The sequence below is a fragment of the Puma concolor genome, chromosome C2 (assembly GCF_028749965.1).
Source record: "Puma concolor isolate L17-30 chromosome C2, mPumCon1.1.hap2, whole genome shotgun sequence".
In the NCBI taxonomy this organism is placed as follows: domain Eukaryota; kingdom Metazoa; phylum Chordata; class Mammalia; order Carnivora; family Felidae; genus Puma; species Puma concolor.
In genome coordinates this window covers 316,943-339,533 of record NC_141675.1, presented here as the reverse complement: position 1 = coordinate 339,533, position 22,591 = coordinate 316,943, and the positions used below count along the sequence as shown (strand labels likewise).

The 22,591-nt window shown below is 42.7% G+C and overlaps 2 protein-coding genes across 3 annotated transcripts in view; one reads left to right on the top strand and one right to left on the bottom strand.

Annotated features, from left to right (window-relative positions):
- Window positions 1-22,591, top strand: part of TCAIM (T cell activation inhibitor, mitochondrial) — a 74,841-nt gene that overhangs the window by 36,741 nt on the left and 15,509 nt on the right. The window contains exons 5-10 of one of the 2 annotated variants that reach the window (XM_025913937.2): window positions 488-610; window positions 3,875-3,972; window positions 4,252-4,343; window positions 7,587-7,819; window positions 8,393-8,524; window positions 12,357-14,128. In XM_025913937.2, coding sequence (XP_025769722.1) covers window positions 488-610; window positions 3,875-3,972; window positions 4,252-4,343; window positions 7,587-7,819; window positions 8,393-8,524; window positions 12,357-12,597 — 919 coding nt within the window. In that variant the 3' untranslated portion in view covers window positions 12,598-14,128. Of the gene's footprint in view, window positions 1-487; window positions 611-3,874; window positions 3,973-4,251; window positions 4,344-7,586; window positions 7,820-8,392; window positions 8,525-12,356; window positions 14,129-22,591 lie in introns of those variants that run through there. The other variant, XM_086720269.1, reaches the window with a different exon arrangement.
- Window positions 16,425-16,961, bottom strand: CUNH3orf86 (chromosome unknown C3orf86 homolog). The gene is given in 6 exon segments (XM_025913692.2): window positions 16,425-16,454; window positions 16,456-16,529; window positions 16,532-16,622; window positions 16,625-16,785; window positions 16,788-16,871; window positions 16,874-16,961. Coding segments are annotated over 6 exon segments (528 nt in total).

Here is a 22,591-nt window from a genome sequence, read left to right as displayed (position 1 = left end):
ATGGTGCTGGTGACATTGAGAAGGCAATGCCCGTGGCTGAAGGAACTTGCAAAGATCACTTTGTGGGTTCTAGCTGGGTAGACTCCAACTCCTTCCTTAGTTTAATCTTCATCATTAATTCCCTGAGCTCTCAGTGTTTACTCCCCCATAGCTCTATCCAAGGCCCACAGTGGCCAGACCTTACCAGTCCAGTTTTTGTTTTTGTTTTTACCCCAGAGTCTCCAAAAATACCTGTCTATTTACTCCCCTGGGGCTCACTGCCACCTCCTTTCCTTCAACCTTACCACATGCCCCGTCCACTCTGCTACTGTGGGCTGTGCTCAACTCTTCCCCACCTGGTGTTTTGCTTATAATTTGGTAAAGGCTTGGTTGGAAACTCAGTTTAATACTGGGGCTACTTTACAGTAGTGCTTATATCTTTTAGTACTAGAAATACTTGCATTATAGTCAGTATTACAAAGTGTGTATGTCTGTTTTTTCTTTCCAGATCCTGGTTAGATAACAATGGGAAAAGTGCAGTTAGAAAGTTGAAGAACAGTTTGCCACTTAGAAAAGAACTAGATCGTCTAAAAGATGACCTGTCTAATCAGCTGCAGCTCTCGGACATCAGGTAACAAAAGCAGAGCCTAATTTGGAGATGGGAGTAAGCAGGTGCTATCTATTGGTCAAGCTTTCCAGCAGTTAGATATTTGCATCTTTAATTTAATTATTCTGATTACTAAATAATCTTCAGTCATCTTTTTCAGAAATTGTCAAATGTTCATCTGTGTAAGAAAATGATCGATTTCTTGCTGAAAACAGTGAACTAAAGTTTACATACTGACATTTTTAGCATAGCAGTTTAATTTTTTAAAGTAATGTTTATAAGAAAAATATCTATTCCATATGCACATAATATATACAAAATAATTATTCCTCCATCATGTGAGATCAGTATCCAAGTTTAAAATTAAGGGAGAGAGAAAATGGGTGTTGTATTCTTGGTTCCATGTTTTATAACATGACCTTTTTTTAATGTATATATAATTTTTTTGAGACAGCACACACTAGCAAGGGAGGGGCCGAGGGAGAGCGAGAGAGACAAAGAGAGAGAGAATCTTATGCAGACTCCATGCCCAGCCCAGAGACCAATGTGGGGCTCAATCTCACGATCATGAGATTGTGACCTGAACTGAAATCAAGAGTCTGACTGACTGAGCCACCCAGGCGCCCCAACATGACTTTTTAAAGAAGCTTTCATTAACCTGGAAATTGCAAGGTACATAAAGATACATGTAGGTGTTTATTATAAAAACAGATTTAACAGCTGTTTAAAATGGTAAGGAAGAGAAAGGGCAGGGCCTGGTGGACTCCCCACCAGGGAGGACTCCCCATTAGGAGAACTCTGAGAAACTGTTGTGAAACATAAGAGACTCCTAAAAACTGAGAACAAACTGAGGGTTGATGGGGGGGTGGGAGGGAGGGGAGGGTGGGTGAGGGGTATTGAGGAGGGCACCTGTTGGGATGAGCGCTGGGTGTCATATGGAAACCAATTTGACAATAAATTTCATATTAAAAAAAAAAAACTTGTGCAGTGTGAAGCTTGGACATTGCTATTACTGTTTCTTGTAACCTGCTTTGTTGTTTTCAACCCTCATTAACAGGATGCTTTTTCTTCTTTTGAACTGAAATGACTCTTTGGGTACCATAATAGCACCTTTTCTTTGTGCCTGCCCGGTATTGATAAGACGTATATGTTCTGTTCTTGTATGTTCAAATCATAGTGGGTTTTGGGTTTTTTTTTCAAATCATAGTTTTATAAGAGAATTCAGATTTCAAGGAAAACATGTGGACTTGGGGTATGTGGGGTGTTGGGTTTTTTGCTGATAGCTGCTCTTTGATCATCAGGTCAATATTTTTAGGCCCTGCTTTGTTTATAGGGCATTCTTCCAATTCCACAATCTAGTAGCACGGACTTTTCTAGCTCCAACCAAATAACAAGATCCCTTTTAAAAGTTTGTAAAATAAATTCCTGTACATAAAAGTAACTTTTTCTAGTGCAAATTCTAAATGATCTATCAAAGAGACTGGGATTAGGAAAATAAAAGGATTTTTTTTAAAGGATTTCTTAAACATAAAAAGAAACAAGCATTATGTTACAATATGGTATAGAAATTTCTCAGCTTTGATTTTTACCATGGTAAATGTCAATAAATATAAGCCACATAAACAAAAGCTCTTGGGGGTTCTCCATTTTTCAGAGTGCAAAAGCGTTCTGAGACCGAAACATTTGAGGACCGTGGGCGTGATGGCTTTCCACTATTAGAAAATTACCCAAACCTCCAAAAGATGGAGACATTGCAACCAATGATGTTTCTAACTATTCAGCCTGTGTGAAAGACCCTTTGTTAATAGGAACTGTATTTAGTAGCTCTATCACAGTGTTAATTTTATTTGAAATGATATCTTCTTCAACTGTGGGCTAAAGGAAAATTTTTGAAAATTGGTTTAATCTTAACAGAAATGACTTTCATCAGAATCAGTGATAGGGTGAAGAAGGAACCTAAGTTTTTTGAGCACGTGTTTTGACAGTCTTACTCCTTCACATATATTCTCCCCATGATTTATGCTGTGCTGGAGGAGGCGATCCCACTTTGCATGTATGGAAAGGAAAGCTTAGTAAGGACAGAAGCAACTTGTTCAAGGTCACAGAGCTAGTAAGCCACGGAATTAGAATTCACAGGTGGGTGGGTGTTCAGACACTGCTAAAGATCAGTGCCATATAATATATATTATTATATAATAATAATATATTTACATATTACATTTGCACACCAGTGCCTCTGTAACATCATGTGAACATCAGGTTCCATCTTGTCACTAAGATTTAGTGTTCATTTATAAAATAAGTAGATCACATGTCATAAAAATCACTTAGTCCAGAATAAGATAAAAAGAATCTGATAAACCTAACTGGAATTCCTAATTAGAACTTAAATCCAGAGGCCCCCAGGTGGCTCAGTCAGTTAAGTGTCCGAATTTGGCTTAGGTCATGATATCATGGAGCATGAGTTCGAGCCCCACATGGTGCTCTGCACTGACTGTAAGGAGCCTGCCTAGGATTCTGTCTCTCCATCTCTCCCATCTGCTCTCTTGCTCTCTCTCTCTCAAATAAATAAATTAAAAAAAAAAAAAAAAAAAACTTAAATCTAAAACAAAATCATCATCTTTGAGTGATGTGGAGATGGAAAAGATTTTTTTAAGTGTTTCCTATTTCATTCTCTTCTTTTTCTTTTTTTTTCCTTTTTTTAACTTTATTTTGAGAGCAAGAATGACCCATGACCTGTGCTGAAATCAAAAGTCCGATGCTTAACCAACTGAGCCACCCAGGGGCCCCTCATTCCCTTATTTTAAAATAGAAACAGCATAGTGTATTTGCTTGCTTTATTTGTTTGTTTGTTTGTTTGTTTTATTTGATTTTAGAGAGAGAGGGTGAATGGGGAGGGGCAGAGAGAGAGAATCTTAAGTAGGCTCCACACTCAGTGTAGACCTAGACTTGGAGCTCTATCCCATGACCCTGGGACTGTGACCTGAGCCAAAATCAAGAGTCAGACATTCAACCAACTGAGCTACTCAGATGCCCCTATATTTGCTTGTTTTAAATCTTTGGGTACCTGAACATAGTAGTAATATTTTTACCCTCTGGCCAACCATTCATTTTCCATTTGGTTGTTTCATAAAATAATGAGCTAGTTGGAAAACACGACTACTTGAAAAAAGCATTCGCAGGAATTAATTCTCTGTCTTTCACAGGAATTAAGCAGCTGGGGTGAATGCACGGCTCTTCCCTCAGGGATGCCTGCTGCTAACGTGCCTTTGTGTTCTGGTGTCCTAGGTGGCAGAGGGGCTGGGGCATCGCCCATCGCTGTAGCCAGCTTCACAGTTTAGGCCGCCTAGCACAGCAGAACTTGGAAACACTTAAAAATGCAAAAGGTAAACAATTTCCATTTTCTTTTCAAATATCACACAGCTGCTATACACATCTGTAACTTGTGGAGGAAAACTAAGTGTTAAAAATCCTTACAGATGTGACCATATCACAGCTGAATTTTTAAATGTGTTCCTTTGAATAAAACAGCAACATAAAATTAGCCTTTAAGCTTCTACCTAATTTAATCCTGAATTTGTATGCTAAGTTTAAGTAATTATTTGCACAGTGGTGAATGAAGCATCTCTGGACAGTGACCAAAGGGTTTGTGTTTTTATCATCAGGATGTACAATAATATTTACAGACCGCTCCGGGATGAGTGCGGTGGGCCATGTGATGCTAGGAACAATGGATGTCCATCATCACTGGACAAAAGTAAGGAAGAGTTTAAAAACAAAAGAATCTCTGATTTGTCATAGACATACGCTTGTCTCAAACTATGTTGTTACGTCAATGAACTAAAAAACAACTTGAATCATAGTTTCGGCTGTTTTCAGATTAGGTGTTTACTATCATGTAGTTAAAATACTTAGGGACCTGATTTTTAAGTCAGTTTTTATTTGGAAATTTTGTAGTCTTTCTGAGGCACCGCCTAAAAGGCTTGCTTTCTATTGTTTTGGTGTTAACAGATTTACTGCGCTATAATTGACATACAATAAATTGCACAGATGGTATATAATTTGATGAGATTTAACCTGTATAAATAGCCATTACCACAACAAGATAGTGAACGTATCCATCACCCACAAAAGTGTGCTCGTGTCCACTTGTAAGCCCTCTCCTCCATCCCACCACCCTCTCCACAAACAACCTCTGGCATGCTGTCACTGTAGATCAGTTTATATTACTAGAGTTTTCTATAAGTGGAATCACAAAGTATATACTTCTCTTTTTTGGCAGGGGGGGCAGGTTCTGTTTTCTTTCAGTCAACATAATTTTTTTCAGATTCATCCATGCTGTTGCATGTATCAAGAATTTATTCCTTTTTATTGCCATGTAGTTAGTATCTGATCATCTAAATCTACCCCAGTCTGTTTATCCATTTACCTACTGATGGACATTGAGCTGTGTTAGTTTGGGCTGTTGGAAATAAAGCTGCTAGGAACATTTGTCCGTGAATAGTTGGATCACATGTTAGGGCATTTTACCTTTTAAGAAACTGCTAAAATTTGCAATGGTTGTCTTTAGTTTTAGCCGTTCTACCACGAGTATGGTTCTATCTCATGTGGGTTTCATTTGTGTTTCCCTAATGACCCATCATGTTGAGCATCTTTTCATGTGCTTATTTGCCATCTGCGTACTTGCTTTTGTGAAGTGGCTATTCAAATATTTGGTAGAAAATATTTGCAAACCACGTCTCTGACAAAGTCTGTGTACCTAATGTATAAAGAACTCTGAAACTCAACAGTCAAAAAAAAACCTCAAACAATCCAAAAACAAAAATAAAAGACATGAACAGGTTTGTCACAGAAGGTGACCTACAGATGGCAATTTTTTTTGAATGGCTAAGATGAAAAGTAATGATACCACCAAATTCTGGCACTGGTCACTGGTGGGGGTATAGAGTGCTACAGACAGTCTGGGAAAGAGTGTGATGGTACACAACTAAACAAGTGTGACCATATGACCCAGCAGTTGCACCCTTGGGCATTTGTACTAGAGAAGTGAAAAATTATGTTCCCATAAAACCTGTACATAAATGTTCATAATAGCCAACAACTAGAAAAACTCTAATGTCCTTCAGTGTGTGAATGTTTAAATTGTGACACATGCGTACAACAGAATATTACCCAACAAAAAGAAGGAATGAACTACTGATACCAGCCACAACTTGGGTGGATTGGCACAAAAGGACATTGTGCTGAGTGAAAAAAGTCAGTATCAAAAGACTACATACTGTGTGATTCCATGTACATAATGGTCTTAAAATAAAATCGTAGAAAGAACAGATTAGTGGTTCCCAGGGGTTGGAGAGTGAGGGACTCTCCCCGCCGTGGTCCATGGCTAGTGCATGGGTAGGCATGCAGGATCCATAGAGTGGAACTGTTCTGTATCTTGACTGTGGTCATGGCACGTCAGTCTACACATGGGATACAGTTACATATACACACATACACCACCCCGCCCCCCATACCCACACCCGAGTGTAAGTAAAACTGATAAAGTCTGAAGAAGGTCAGTGGATTGTTTTCAATGTCAGTTTCTCAGTTGTGATAGTATACTGTAGTTTTGTTAGATGTTACTGTTGGGGAAACTGTATGAAAGATGTTCTGTGAAAATAAAAAGTTTTTTAAAGGTAGCTACCATTCATACATGGATAACTCATTAAGAGGAAAAAAATGGAAAAAGTGGGTAGGGAAATTATTTTCACAAAGTGTTGGAAATACATTACAAATAACTTGTGTACCGCTATTGCTTTTATCATCGCAGAGTTGTTGATGCCTTTCGACTCCTCTGCGAGTTGTACATCCCCAGCTCTTTACGTCAAGTCTGAGTCCTCAGTGCAGCATCCCAGGGCCTTCCCCAGTCCAGCCGCTCCCGCGTCTTCAGCCTTTTCCTTTCCACACGCGTGCCACACTCCAGCCACACCAGACTCCAGAATTTGGGATGTGCTGCCCTTGCCATGCTTCCATCTTTACACATGTTCTTCTTTCTACCCCCAAAACACTTCCACACGTATCTAACTCTTGCTAAATCCTGGTTGTCTTCTCAGGTTTTCAGACTGGTCACATTAGACTTCCTTAGAAACCTTTGCTTGAACCTCTCCCCTGTGTCCACTCACGTTTACATGGCACTTAGTACAAAGAATCCTGGTTCTTGTTTTGTTTCCTTGCACCCCAGCTGAAAAGCAGGGCCCACCTTTTATAATCTGTACACACAGTTTAGTGCTTAAGTACATGGTAGGTGCTCAGTGATATTTATTGCATGTAATTGAGTTTTGTTGTAATTAAAAGTAAATCTCAAGAAATATACTTGGAGGGAACTACATGTACTTTATTTCCCAGACCCTTCTTTATTAGACCATATAATCATTCTAAACTAATTTGAGATTCTTACCTGATTTTTTTTTTAATTTTTTTTAAATGTTTGTTTGTTTTTGCGAGAGGCATACAGAGCACGAGTCGGGGAGGGGCAGAGAGAGAGAGAGAGAGACAGACAGACAGACAGACAGAATCGGAAAGCAGGCTCCAGGCTCTTAGCTGTCAGCACAGAGCTCGACGTGGGGCTCGAACTCGCGTCTGGAGCGGCAAGATCATGACCTGAGTCAAAGTCGGACACTTAACCAACTGAGCCACCTGGGTGCCCCACTTACCTGATTATTTAAATGTTAGTACTTAGGACTTATTTTTATTTGGAACGTATTTCTTTTTTTTTCTGCAATCTCTTCAGTCCTATCTAAAAATTCCTAAGATTTACAGTGGGTTGTTTTGAATATTAATATTTCCAGCCCTACATTAAGTCATAGTACTTATTTGAGCTTTCCTTCTAGAAAAACAATTTTGTTGTTAAAATTTCTCAATACCACTAATTGGAATCCTAACATTGTTTTATGTTTTATGTTTACTTAGTTTTATGTTATTAAACTAAGTATTTCTTTCATTTTTTAAAATACTGTAGCTTTTTGAAAGATTACCAAGTTATTTTGACCTTCGGAGGAGGCTGATGCTGTTAGAAGACCAAATAAGCTATCTTCTAGGTGGCATACAAGTGGTTTATATCGAAGAGTTGCAGCCAGTATTGACACTTGAAGAGTATTACTCTCTTCTTGATGTGTTCTATAATCGGCTGTTGAAAAATAGAATACCCTTTCACCCTCGAAGTCTACGTGGTTTAAAAATGATCCTTAACAGGTAAATATCTAAAATAAGAATTATTTTTATTCTTTCACTTAGATGTGTGTGTAGGTAGATTAAATTGTTTTGTGTTTCACTTTGTGATTCTTAGGAACTAAAGAAAAGAATGTCACTCCTGTTAGCAGCGCTTTTTACACATTAAAAAAGCCAACATGAGAGGATTGAAGGATTGAACCTCTAGAACATTTTTGAAATACATTGCCACTTCAAGGCAAAGTCAATCCTGTGGAAAACTTTATAGCATTAGACTAATTTGAATCAGCCTGTGTTTGTTGTGCACACATTGTTTTCACAGCCTGTGCTTGCTGTTTAAAAGCACACCTCACCGTCTAGTGGGCTACTGCCTCCATTTACAGGTGAGGGTGGCCATACAGTGAGGAAGAATGCGGTTATCCTGAAAGTGTCTCTTTGGGGACAGCAAAAGTTAAAATGTAATTTTGCTATACTTTTAAAATGGATTTTCTTGAAAAATTCCCTTATCACTAATCAGACTAATAACATGTTTTCTTTGGGGGCAGAGTGGGGGATGAGAGATCAGTGACTTTTCCTTTTATGTATATTTCATTACAGTGACAGATATGCTCCAAGCTTGCATGAACTCGGGCACTTTAACATCCCAAGCCTCTGTGATCCAACAAAGCTCCAGTGGTTTATTCTAACCAAAGCCCAACAGGCAAGAGACAACATGAAGAGGAAAGAAGAGTGAGTGCTATGAACCCTCTGTAACTTCCTACCAGTCAGTCTATTAAACATTCAGGGGCGCCTGGGTGGCTCAGTCGTTAGGCGTCTGACTTTGACTGAGGTCATGATCTCACAGTCCATGAGTTCGAGCCCTGTGTTGGGTTCTCTGTTGTCAGCACAGGGCCTGCTTTGGATCCTCTCTCTCTCTCTCTCTCTCTGTCCCTTCCCTGCTCGTGCTCTCTCTCACTCAACCATAAACATTAAAAAATAATAATAATAAATAAATAAAAATTTGAATATTCAGAATTCATAAATATGGGACATAAAAACTGTATTACACTTAGAAAATTGATTCCTTGGTGCATAGTCCATGTTTACTTACCCCCCACCTTATTCTGCCAAGAATTGCATATGGTGTTTCCTGATATAAGAGTCTAAATTACATTACCACCATGTGCCTCAATTTGAGGATCAAGACTTGTTACTATAAAAGTCAACTCAAGAGCAGAACGAAGATAAGAGTATCAGAAAGAAAGATGACAGGCATGTTTTCTGTTTAAAACTTTGAGACCTACTGGTGCAAAGCAAGCTTCATCTGAATTTAAGTAAAGGAGAAGAGATTAGAAGTAAAAAATTGTTGCAGTTCATAAGCAGTCCTGTATCTGTGTCGTTTGTATCTTTGAAGGAATCTTAGCCAACAGTTTCCTGTTTTGTGGCCAGTGGATACTGCTTAATAATGTTTCTACTATGAAGAAAGGATATTACACTCAAAACAGGGTTGTTTTTCTAAAGATGTTGGCAAAGGAGGTTTGGATACTGAGAAGTCATTCATTCATTCATTCATTCAGCTGTCATTTGCCATGACTGAAAGGTGCCATCGATAGAAAGATGGAGGCCGGGTCCCTGCCGTCCTGGAATGTGTTTCTGGTGGGAGGTGCGAGCGCTGGGTAGCTGGGCCAGGGTGGGGCTGAGTGAGAAGCACCAGGGCTACTGCTCCCCGAAGGCCACGGAGGCCCAGAGAAGGTGGCTGCACGTGTCCGGGGAGGCAGCAAGGAGGACAGAGACTGGCACCGAGAAGGTAGAGGTGACCGTTGAGCCGTGGACCGTTGGGGCATTGGTTCCAGGTTTTCCTGTCCTGCCACCCGCTCACCCCTCCGTGCCTACCAGTTGCTCATTCAGAAGAGATCGAGGGTGGCAGTGGAGGAGGGCCACGGAAGTCATCCCTCTGACAAGAAATAACGGGGTCGTTTGCATATAAAAACTAAGTGAAGGAGCTGCGTCTTTGTTTGGCTTGTGGGTTTGGTGACAGCTGCGCTGGCGGGATCCGATGGCACAAACACCCTACTTCCTGACTGGGTGCTCAGCCTCCATGTTTGTGATGTGATTTTCTCAGTTGTGAGTCAGCTCGAACCCTCGGGAGCAGCCCTGGCCAGCCTGTCGTCGTCAGGGCTGACAATTTTGTTGGCTACACTGTCGCTGCTGCTTCTGTCTTCTCAACGGCCACTTAATAGGCTCAGTGTATTGCTACTAGATTTTGAGGAAGTCAGATAAAAAGAAATGCGGTTCACATGGGTTAGCTTTTGGAAGTTCCATCCTACCAGTGAGTCGGGTCAATACAGTGGCTCATCAGAGCAGCCAGAGTGAGTTACTCTGAGAGAAGCCCAGTCGGGGCTCGTCAGTGGCCTGCAGGCCAGGACCCCCTCCACTCATCCCTCGCTCACTTTGCCCCAGCCGCGTGGCCCTTCTGTTCTCCCCTGGCATCTGCCTGGAGCGCCTCTTCCCAGTGTCCTCCCGGTTTGCCCTTCACCTCCCTCTGGGTCTCAGCTCGCATCTACCTTCTTTCTGGGTGAGGTTTTCCCTGGCGGTTAGCGGAACCGGCCCCCTCCCCTGCAGCAGCCCCTCCACATGCCCTGGTCTGCCTTGCTCCCTCGAACTCACCACCATCGGCCTCTGACAAGCTCTTTTCCTTATTTATTCAGTGCCTGTGCCCACCCAGACAGAATGTGAGTACCACAAGGGCAGGGACTTTTGCCTCTTATTCCCTCCAGTGCCAGCATCAGCACCTGGCACACAGGAGGCCTTCGGGAAGATAACGGACTGAATCCATTAACTTGCATGTTGCCTGAGCCTTGCTCTGGCCCTGGCCCTGGAGCCTTCGTCCCTGCTTCACCACCCGTGGAGAGGAAGCCACTTTGTTGCTGGTCCCAGTATACCTCCCCTCATAATCATTGCTTTCATCCTTCTGCGGACCTCTGACTCTGGGCCCAGAGGTCCCCTCCACTCTGCCTTCTCTTCTCCTTTGCTCTTTTTCCCCACCCTATCAAGGTTGCCCTCCTTGTAATCACCAGGGGGTGGTTAAGACTACTGGCTTCCCTCAGACGAAGTGTGCTCCTAGACCGTGGTTTTCACCTTTTAGCTGCATATCTCTATAAAGTGGATTTCTGAGTGGAAATTCAAATTATAAAAAAGGTAAAAACTCGCCGGTTTTCTGTCTGAAGAGGAAGGGAACTAGGGGCCCCCGTCCCCACAGGGAACCTCGGAATAGCTCTGCAGGAGCCTGCCAGCGGTTTAAAACCACTATGCTAATAAGCTAGTACCTGGGTCCCAAGTAGACTCCACGTGGCCTTCTCAAGACTGCCTCGTAACACCGCCTGGCTGCACCTCCTGGCTGCCAGGGAGAGTGCAGGCACTGTCTGTGGAACCCCTGCTGTGTTTGGAGGCTGGGAATAACCTGTGCACAGCTCTTACATAGGGCGGTCGTGACCCAGGGTAACCTGGGCCTAGCGGTAAGCCAGCTGTCCCCAGACAGACTGTCCTCACTCAGTGTTTCTGTGGAAGTTCACTCACGTTTCCTCCTACCCTATATCACATACTATAAATTTTAATGTCACTTAGACAAACTGGAAACCATGGAAATGTACAATAATAGAAGAATGTTTAAATAATTTCGATACTGACATATAGAAGAAACAACCATTTAAAAGAATGTTCACTGGGGCGCCTGGGTGGCTCAGTCGGTTAAGTGTCTGACTTCGGCTCAGGTCGTGATCTCACAGTTCATGGGTTTGAACCCTGCATGGGGTCATGTGCTGACAGCTTGGAGCTTGGAGCTTGGAGCCTGCTTCAGATTCTGTATCTCCCTTTCTCTCTGCTCCTCCCTGACTCATGCTTTCTCTCTTCTCTCTCTCTCTCTCTCTCTCTCTCTCTCTCTCAAATAAGTAAATAAACATTAAAACATATCTGTAAACATTGACCACCTGTGGGATAATGTACTTAAGACACCAAGTTCTGCCGGGAGTTGTCTACTTTGCAGGCCTTTACGCAAGCCCTTGATGGAAGAGGCATTGTTGCTTGCAGGCGAAGGGGAGGGAGCAGAAAGGGAGTTGATGGGTTTGGAAGTGAGTGGAGTGAGCCCTTCCTCCTCAGGGGGCCAGCTTGGGTATTTGGGAATTTCCAGAAGTCATTACTGCCCAAGGGTCAGAGAGCAGGTGGTTCCTAAAACTATGGCTTTTACACTCTGCTTTCTGCCTTCTTTGGTCACTAACAGCTGCTCAGTGAGGCAGGATTAGAACTTTTTAAACTATGTATTAATTATTTTTACCCATTGCTGCTAAAAAAGATTTAACAAATACTTTTAGAGATACATGCACGACAACGATTGGCATGTGTTCTGAGCATGTAATTCGCCCCTTGCGGGCAACACCATTTTCAATGTTGAGAGTGGAAAGTTAGAGCCCCAATATATAATATTAGAGCCCCAATATATAATACAATATGAAATTGTATCTACATTTTATGTTATTTTATTTGGTGATAGCTTGTGGCAATATTACGTTTATTTTCAATATGACAGGTTAAAGGTTATTGAAAATGAATTGATAGAGGCTTCAACGAAGAAATTTTCTCTGGGAAAGTTTTATAAGGAGCCCAGCGTTTCTAGTATACAAATGGTGGATTGTTGTAAGAGACTTCTAGAACAGTCACTGCCTTACCTACGAGGGATGCATCTCTGCATTTCACATTTTTATTCTGTCATGCAAGATGGAGACGTTTGTATTCCTTGGAACTGGAAGGATGGAGAAGCCGTTAAGTAACACAGAAATCGGTATTATTTTTTGAAGAGACAAGAAACCGTTAAACTTATTTAAATCCACAATTTAATATAACAGTATTATTTACATATTACAAGGACAAAATTTCTAACTGCTGCTCTAAAAGTAGACCTTTTTTAAAAATTAATGTCTGCTACAAAACTTGCTTTAAAAGGTTTTATCTCCCAGTCTTATGGCGTTTCTTAGCTGATTGGCAAGATTGGGTAAAAAGATGTCAGCATCAAGGAACATATTTTGCGGTATATAAATGAGGGGTTCTACGAAGTTGAGGATATATATTTTTATATGAGTGAGCATGCGTAAGTGTAATCAGGTCTCATTCAGCGTAACTCCGGAGCAATGGAACTCATTCAACATGCAACTTTGTAGTTACATCTCATGGGTCAATACAAATGCGTATTTTGCAGCCAGTACGGGACAGTTGCTGTCCAAAACAGAAGCCCGACGGATGGCAAAAATTAGATAACCGAATTTTTCCTGAAAGAAAGAGTAGAAGGAAAAAAAGCAACTGGATGTATGTATGGTATTGACATGGACATAAGCAGTCTGATACCAGTTCGTTGGAAACATCTTAGTGACAGAAAACTTGGGTTTAAACCCGTGGGTTTTCCTACCCATTAATCTATCACAACTGTTGGTAGCATGACACAACAGACAGTGAATGTCTTTGAATCAGTGAGGGGACTCTGGTTTCTCATGGACAAACTATCTGGAAAAACCCTTGCTGGTGTCCCACAGAGTTCCAGCAAGTAGAATCAAGTGTAAAATGGTTCAGGCCATCCAGGATTTGTCACCTCCTCAACCCCGGGCTTCCTGTTCCTACCAGTGTTTCGCATCCGGCATGAAGTCCCTCTGAGCCGCCCGTGTGCGAGGTTGTGTGGCCTCCCTGAGGTCGCAGCATGGCCCAGACCTAAGGGCCATGGCGGCCCCCTCTGGAGACGCGGGGCTTCTCTCTCTGCAGTCCTTTCCCTTCGGATAATGTATTTCGCCAGATCCAAAACCTCTCCAGCTTGTTTCTCAGGAGGATAAAGTGAATCTAATTTGGGACACCATTTTCGTGGCTCCTACTGCTGGCTGAAGAAATAAGAAAGGAAGTTTTTTTCACAGTGCATCAGAAAGGGAAGGAGCTGTTAACCATTCTTGAAGTATGTTTCAAATTCATCTAAAACACCGATTGTTTAAACTGTTTAAATTCAAATGTGTGTTCAAAAGAAATAGTGATGTGTAATTTTTATAGTTTGTGCATATCATCCCTGTGAACCTTCAGTAACAAGTATACTGAATTTGTTTTTCTAATGTAAAAATGTTGCCTATAAGGATTTTCCAGAGCCAAATGATGGGGGTGAACAATTCCTTCCTTAAAGGTTATGTAAGAAAATTTATTGAAAAGTAGCTTTGGATCATGCCATTTCTAAAATCAACTAATATAGAATCCTCAGTAATATGTTTTGAATTGGACTTTGTCTCAGAACTGATTGTTAACAATAATATAATAAATAATACATTAATCAGATTATTGTTTTCCTTATTCAGTTATTAATAGTTTCACAACTCCTAGAACATAATAAGAAATTACAAGAAACTGATGGCCTGGCTTACGTCGGAAGCCACATCTGTCTTCAGGACAGATCTCCCCAAGCCCTACTTCCTCCTTCATTTCTTAAAGACCTCTGCCTCCAGGCAGCCCCCCTGAGCTCATGAGGGAGTGGTGGGCATTGAGAAATGGATCGGTGAAGTAAGAGGGACCAGGGCTGCATCTGGAGTCAGCTCACCTTTGAAACCTCCAAGGACTCTGCACATCCCAGGCAGAGGCCCCTGAAGTGAACCCCTCCAGCTCAGGCTACTGTCCCAGCACCCTAGAGTTCCTACCTCCCCTATACTAATCCAGTATCACCACCCCACCCCAACTTCCCTCGAGGGACCTGTCTGTGCTTCCCCAGAGTGAGCCAGTTAGACCATGTCCTGTGGAGGTTGGTAGCTCCAAGGCTCTGGGCTCTTCTACAGGGGGCTGTGGTCCTGGCAGCCTTCCACCACAGGCCCCAGAGCTGGGAGCCTAAGCTCCTGGGAGGCTGGCACCCAGACCCAGGGTGCAGGAACCACTGATGCACTGGGTGAGGCCTGGCAGCTAGCTGCCCACAAAGTGCCCCCTTGTTTCCAGACTGCCTGTTACGTGTGCCACCTGGCACCGATCCCAACCACGAGCCCTGTGACCTGGCAGGGTCACCACAGGTGCCTGTTCTGTAATTATTGACACAATCCCCAGGGCACCTTTGTAGGGCTCCCAGTGGCTCCCTGCACAGAGTGGCTCTGGGCAAGGCCTCATCTGGCCTCAGTCTCCCCATCTCTAAGAGGAGACACCAGGTTGTGTTCTTGAAGTTTCTCCCGCCCTCAGTGAGTCTGCCCCAGGAATGCAGAGCCCTCCGTTGGGTGGTCTTGGCCGCCAGCCTAGGTTCCCCTCACTCCTAAGGACGAGGAGGAAGAGGATGCAGGGCAGCCAGTGTCCAGACAGATCAGACCTGAGTCAGTGCCACGGGACCCTCTCCTTCCCTGCATTCCCCTGCTTCCTGCAAGTTCAGGCTGCTGGTCCCTCAAAACCCTTCCCTCAGGGGACATACCTATTATGGAGCATTATAGCAATTTTTCCCCCTAAGCTGATGAATGTTTCATATGAGGAAACTGACACCCCAAATTGGAGACTTGCCCAAGGCCTTTCTGCCTGAGGCAGACAAGAGAGGTGGGGTTAGAGCCCAGGTGTCCCAGGGGCTGTGAGGGGTCTGAGCGGGCAGAAGCGCCCCCGGCCGTGTGTGTGCCCACTGCTGAGCTAGTACTGCACGTAGGCAACCCACAAGTCAGGATCAGATGTGCCCTTGCAGGTGGGCAGGGGGGATACAGAAACAGAGACCTTGGATGGCGAGGTGTCAGGCCTGGCACCGTGGTGCGGACGGGCCAGCAGGCAGCAGGGCTGACATGCTACGGGCGTGTTGTGCAGAACGGGCTCGCTCACCCCTACATTGCACTGAGGCCACGGGAGGCAGGATTCTGACTGGGTCACAGGACACACTGGCCACAGAATCAAGGCAGGCGGGACCTCAGGCCTTTGCTCCACAGGCCCGAGAACTGGAGTTTCCTGGAGTCCTCAGGCTGAGACAGTGTTTCCGAGCCCCTGCTTCTGCCTCCCACTCCAGCATGACCGGATCAGTAGGAAAGTGGTCATCCGTTTCTGGAGGGCCGAGCAGCTGTCCACTGTCCCACCAAAGCATCATCAGGGAGCCTGTCCACTAGGGAAGGCACATAGCTGGAAGGGGCACCCTGCCCAAAGTCTGTCTCAGCCTCAGATTGCCTTGAAGCTCCTGTCAGGGCCCCAGCCCCTTTGTGCTCAAGGTCCAGGGCAGCCCTGAGGGCCATCCCCAAGTCCAGGTGGCCCCGGGCTGTGCCCAGGGACACAGGGCCTTTGGGTCACACTCATTCTAGCTTGTTCCCATCTCCACCAAAGAAGCATCCTTCTGACTCTGGCTGGGAACCAAAGTACTGCTCTGACACCAACATCAGAACCAAATTCTTGAACCCAAAAAACTTAGGAGCAAAATACCAAGGTGGTTTGGGAGGTAAAAGAAGATCTAGAAAATGCTATGTGTCAAAATCTAAATTGAAATGAGGTTTGAAAGCACTTGGTTTGTTCTTCTAAGAACTCTGCCCACAGTCCTGTGTGCTTGCAGGGGAGGCAGAGGGGAGCACGAAGGTGTAGAGGTCACAGGCCACTCTGGCCATGGGCAGCTCAGGAAGGCGTGACCATGCAAATACTCTCAAGTTCAAAAGGAAAATCGGTTATTCCCAGTTAAGGACATTTTTCAGCTTGCAGGTGAAGGCCCAGGGGACAGAAGGGCTGGGAAGAAAGGAAGACACTGGGGGCAGGCTGCTGGTCCAAGGGCTCCTCATGTTGGTGGAGCGCCTCCTGGTGGTGAGATGGTGACAGGAATTGCTGAGATTGGCTGGGTGTGGGGGGTGGGGAGAAGGGGAGGGTGCTCCTTGATCCAGCCTTAGCCAGGCCATAGGTTGGTGCAGATGGGAGGGAATTTCTTGAGCCAGTGTCTTTCAGCGAAGTCTTAGAAGGAGGTGAAAGGACAGCCTTCTGTGCAGGTGTGTTGGACAGACCCTGGTCACTGGAAGGAGCCCCTGCACGCTCCCATGCTGAGATCTGGGCCTATCTTGGGGGTTCTCCAGAGAAGCTGGAGAAGCTTCAAGTACATCTGTCTTCATGGGGGATAGGTGATTTCTCCAGTCATCTCATTTACCCAGAAAAACGTATCTAGAGGTTTCTTCCCCTGTCCAAACAGACTCTTAGACATAGCTACAAAGGAGGAAATTGAGGCAACACAGATGCATCTTTAGTTGGCCATAGTGGGGACAGAGGGCTGTCTCTACACAGCCAGGGTCAAAAGGAACCATCAGCCCCTGGGCTAGGAGTAGACAGCCAGTGACAGGATTCTGTCAGGAAGACAGATGCTTTCCGAGGTGCTCCAGAAATCCTTCCGGGACCAGGAACAGGCCTTACCGGAGGCCCACGCTGACAGGCCCATCGCTGACAGGCACACGCTTGCTGTGTGCATCCCTGGGCTCAAGGTTTCCCCTGTTCCCACCAGGACATGCAGCTCTTGAGAATGTACTCTGAGGGCTTTGCCTTCCATGCAGTCAGAAAAGTGTGGTGATGTATGGCCTTTGACAAACTCAGGGCCAAAAATTTACATGAACACCAACCTATGGACATACCCCCAATTCTCTGGGATCTTCTCCATCTAAAACTCTGCCTCTTCCAGACCAGATACCTGCTTTCTGTATGTTTTCTCACTAGAATGCTAATGCATATCTCCCTAACTGGCTCAATCTCATCAAAAATAATTTGGAATTAAAATGGCCTCTTTTGAGAAATTTTAATATGGACACAACTATTCATTTGAGAGGTGACTTACTCTAAAAAATGAAAACAAAATTCTGACTGTCCAATAATCTACTTTCTTTAATTGGTATAAGAAGGATTCTAAACACAATTCAAACTCAAAAATTGCCTTCCTAAAATATTTTGTAGCTAAAACTAATATATGAGAATTTTCTCCCTCATCAGCACCTTTAGGATTAGCTTCTGGTATTGACATGTCCCGTGCTTTTTCTCCAGTCTGTTAAAGGCTTACAGTCAGAAATCATAGATACGTTAGCTGAGATATGTTAGCATAGATATGTTGGCTGAGGGGCGCCTGGGTGGCTCAGTAGGATTAAGCATATGACTTTTGATTTTGGATCAGGTCATGATCTCACAGTTCATGAGTTCAAACCCCCATCAGGATCCATGCTAACAATGTGGAGCCTGCTTGGGATTCGTTCTCTCTCCGTCTCTCTACCCCTCCCCAGCTCAAGCTCACAGTCTCTCTCAAAATAACTAAACTTAAAAAAAAAATTTTTGTTTTTATTGTTGACTGGTAAATCACTTGATTGCATAAATGTCAGTGTTTCGCTATATATTTTAAGGAGGTAGATACCAAAAAAAGAAAGAAGTCTCATGAAATTGTTTCATGCAGGAGGCATCCTTCCTTGCTTTCCATACATTGTGAATTAATAAGTGCTGGTGTTGGGGTGCCTGAGTGGCTCAGTCGGTTAAGCAGCTGACTTCGGCTCAGATCATGATCTTGTGGTTCCTGAGCTGGAGCCCTGTGTCGGGCTCTGTGCTGACAGCTCAGAACCTGCAGCCTGCTTCTGATTCTCCCATTCTCTCTGCCCCTACCTCACTCTCTCTCTCTCAAAAATAAGTAAATGTTAAAAAAAAATTTTAATAAGTGCTGGTATTAAAAATCTTGTGACTCAACAGAACCGTCAAGGACCCAAGTGATGTCAATGTCAAGATCTAATATACAACACTCTCTTTGGTGTGTGTGCATGCCTCAGCTATCTCCTCTGCTTACAGAGAAAAATGATTAGTTGTCTAAAACCAGTTCCTTCTTATGTTTTCTACCTCACTTCCCTTTCCATTCTCCCCTTTCTTGGAAACATGACAGATTTCCTTTATTCATCCAAAACACATTCATTTGTTTTACAAATTCTTCAGGAATGTTTAGTTCAGATAAAGCCAAAATTGTCTACATAAGAAAAAAGAGAAACATTATTAAACTGTGTTTCTTTTTATGGACTTTAGAAAGTTTATTTAGGAGCTTCGGGTTGATGAATACGTGAAGGTGCTGGAAAGGGTTGCACCCTTTCTTCACACCCTGCCCCACGCCTCTATTCCATCTGGCACTTCCTGAGTTCTACCCTTTTATAATAAACCAGTAATCTGTTTTTTTTTTTAAGTATATTTACCTAATAGCTTTTATAATTGCCTATAAGATAATAACAAAAGGCATAATTTTCAAAATAAAAGAAAAACTTCAGTATGATTCAGTCTTTACTAATTTACCATCATAAAAAAAAGCTAGTAAAATATTTTGGTTTATCTAAGACCAAGATTACATTTCTCACAATTCAAACTTCTGAAAATTCCAAGATTGGTTTTATGAGTTAAATATGTTTCCATTCTTTCCATAACTAGTTTGAGCTTAAAAAGCATATGCCTAAAGTATTGAACAAATAAAGTAATAAAAATAATGAATATTTTTTTTCAATATATGAAATTTATTGTCAAATTGGTTTCCATACAACACCCAGTGCTCCTCCCAAAAGTGCCCTCCTCAATACCCATCACCCACCCTCCCCTCCCTCCCACCCCCCATCAACCCTCAGTTTCTTCTCAGTTTTTAAGAGTCTCTTATGCTTTGGATATCTCTCCCACTCTAACCTCTTTTTTTTTCTTTTTTTTCCCTTCCCCTCCCCCAATGGTTTCTGTTAAGTTACTCAGGATCCACATAAGAGTGAAACCATATGGTATCTGTCTTTCTCTGTATGGCTTATTTCACTTAGCATCACACTCTCCAGTTCCATCCACGTTGCTACAAAGGGCCATATTTCATTCTTTCTCATTGCCCGGTGGTACTCCATTGTGTATATAAACCACAATTTCTTTATCCACTCATCAGTGGATGGACATTTAGGCTCTTTCCATAATTTGGCTATTGTTGAGAGTGCTGCTATAAACATTGGGGTACAAGTGCCCCTATGCATCAGTACTCCTGTATCCCTTGGGCAAATTCCTAGCAGTGCTACTGCTGGGTCATAGGGTAGGTCTATTTTTAATTTTCTGAGGAACCTCCACACTGTTTTCCAGAGTGGCTGCACCAATTTGCATTCCCACCAACAGTGTAAGAGGGTTCCCGTTTCTCCACATCCTCTCCAGCATCTATAGTCTCCTGATTTGTTCATTTTAGCCACTCTGACTGGCATGAGGTGATATCTGACTGTGGTTTTGATTTGTATTTCCCTGATGAGGAACGACGTTGAGCATCTTTTCATGTGCCTGTTGGCCATCCGGATGTCTTCTTTAGAGAAGTGTCTATTCATGTTTTCTGCCCATTTCTTCACTGGGTTATTTGTTTTTCAGGTGTGGAGTTTGGTGAACTCTTTGTAGATTTTGGATACTAGCCCTTTGTCCGATATGTCATTTGCAAATATCTTTTCCCATTCCATTGGTTGCCTTTTAGTATTGTTGTTTGTTTCCTTTACTGTGCAGAAGCTTTTTATCTTCATGAGGTCCCAATAGTTCATTTTTGCTTTTAATTCCCTTGCCTTTGGGGATGTGTCAAGTAAGAAATTGCTATGACTGAGGTCAGAGAGGTCTTTTCCTGCTTTCTCCTCTAGGGTTTTGATGATTTCCTGTCTCACATCCAGGTCCTTTATCCATTTTGAGTTTATTTTTGTGAATGGTGTGAGAAAGTGGTTTAGTTTCAATCTTCTGCATGTTGCTGTCCAGTTCTCCCAGCACCATTTGTTAAAGAGACTGTCTTTTTTAGGGGCGACTGGGTGGCTTAGTCGGTTAAGCAGCCGACTTCAGCTAAGGTCATGATCTCGTGGTCCGTGAGGGCTGTGAGTTCGAGCCCTGGGTCGGGCTCTGTGCTGACAGCTCAGAGCCTGGAGCCTGTTTCAGATTCTGTGTCTCCCTCTCTCTGACCCTCCCCCGTTCATGCTCTGTCTCTCTCTGTCTCAAAAATAAATAAATGTTATAAAAAAAAATTTATAAAGAGACTGTCTTTTTTCCATTGGATGTTCTTTCCTGCTTTGTCAAAGATTAGTTGGCCATACGTTTGTGGGTCTAGTTCTGGGGTTTCTATTCTATTCCATTGGTCTATGTGTCTGTTTTTGTGCCAATACCATGCTGTCTTGATGATTACAGCTTTGTAGTAGAGGCTAAAGTCTGGGATTGTGATGCCTCCTGCTTTGGTCTTCTTCTTCAAAATTACTTTGGCTATTCGGGGCCTTTTGCGGTTCCATATAAATTTTAGGATTGCTTGTTCTAGCTTCAAGAAGAATGCTGGTGCAATTTTGATTGGGATTGCTTTGAATGTGTAGATAGCTTTGGGTAGTATTGACATTTTGACAATATTTATTCTTCCAATCCATGAGCATGGAATGTTTTCCTGTTTCTTTATATCTTCTTCAATTACCTTCATAAGCTTTCTATAGTTTTCAGCATACAGATCTTTTACATCTTTGGTTAGATTTATCCCTCTGTATTTTATGCTTCTTGGTGCACTTGTGAATGGGATCAGTTTCTTTATTTGTCTTTCTGTTGCTTCATTGTTAGTGTATAAGAATGCAACTGATTTCTGTACATTGATTTTGTATTCTGCAACTTTGCTGAATTCATGTATCAGTTCTAGCAGACTTTTGGTGGAGTCTATCGGGCTTTCCATGTAGAGTATCATGTCATCTGCAAAAAGTGAAAGCTTGACTTCATCTTTACCAATTTTGATGCTTTTGATTTCCTTTTGTTGTCTGATTGCTGATGCTAGCACTTCCAACACTGTGTTAAACAACAGCGGTGAGAGTAGACATCCCTGTCGTGTTTCTGATCTCAGGGAAAAAGCTCTGTTTTTCCCCATTGAGGATGATGTTAGCTGTGTGTGGGCTTTTCATAAATGGCTTTCATGATCTTTAAGTATGTTCCTTCTATCCCAACTTTCTCAAGGGTTTTTATTAAGAAAGGTTGCTGAATTTTGTCAAAGGCCTTTTCTGCATTGATTGACAGGATCATATGATTCTTATCTTTTCTTTTACTAATGTGATGTATCACATTGATTGATTTGCGAATGTTGAACCAGCCCTGCAGCCCAGGAATGAATCCCACTTGATCATGGTGAATAGTTCTTTTTATATGCTGTTGAATTCGATTTGCTAGTATCTTGTTGAGAATTTTTGCATCCATATTCATCAGGGATATTGGCCTGTAGTTCTCTTTTTTTACTGGGTCTCTGTCTGGTTTAGGAATCAAAGTAATACTGGCTTCATAGAATGAGTCTGGAAGTTTTCCTTCCCTTTCTATTTTTTTTGGAATAGCTTGAGAAGGATAGGTATTATCTCTGCTTTAAACGTCTGGTAGAACTCCCCTGGGAAGCCATCTGGTCCTGGACTCTTATTTGTTGGGAGATTTTTGATGACTGATTCAATTTCTTCTCTGGTTATGGTCTGTTCAAGCTTTCTATTTCCTCCTGATTGCGTTTTGGAAGCGTGTGGGTGTTTAGGAATTTGTCCATTTCTTCCAGGTTGTCCAGTTTGTTGGCATATAATTTTTCATAGTATTCCCTGATAATTGCTTGTATCTCTGAGGGACTGGTTTTAATAATTCCATTTTCATTCATGATTTTATCTATTTGGGTCATCTCCCTTTTCTTTTTGACAAGCCTGGCTAGAGGTTTATCAATTTTGTTTAGTTTTTCAAAAAACCAACTCTTGGATTCGTTGATCTGCTCTACAGTTTTTTTAGATTCTATATTGTTTATTTCTGCTCTGGTCTTTATTATTTCTCTTCTTCTGCTGGGTTTAGGCTGTCCTTGCCATTGTG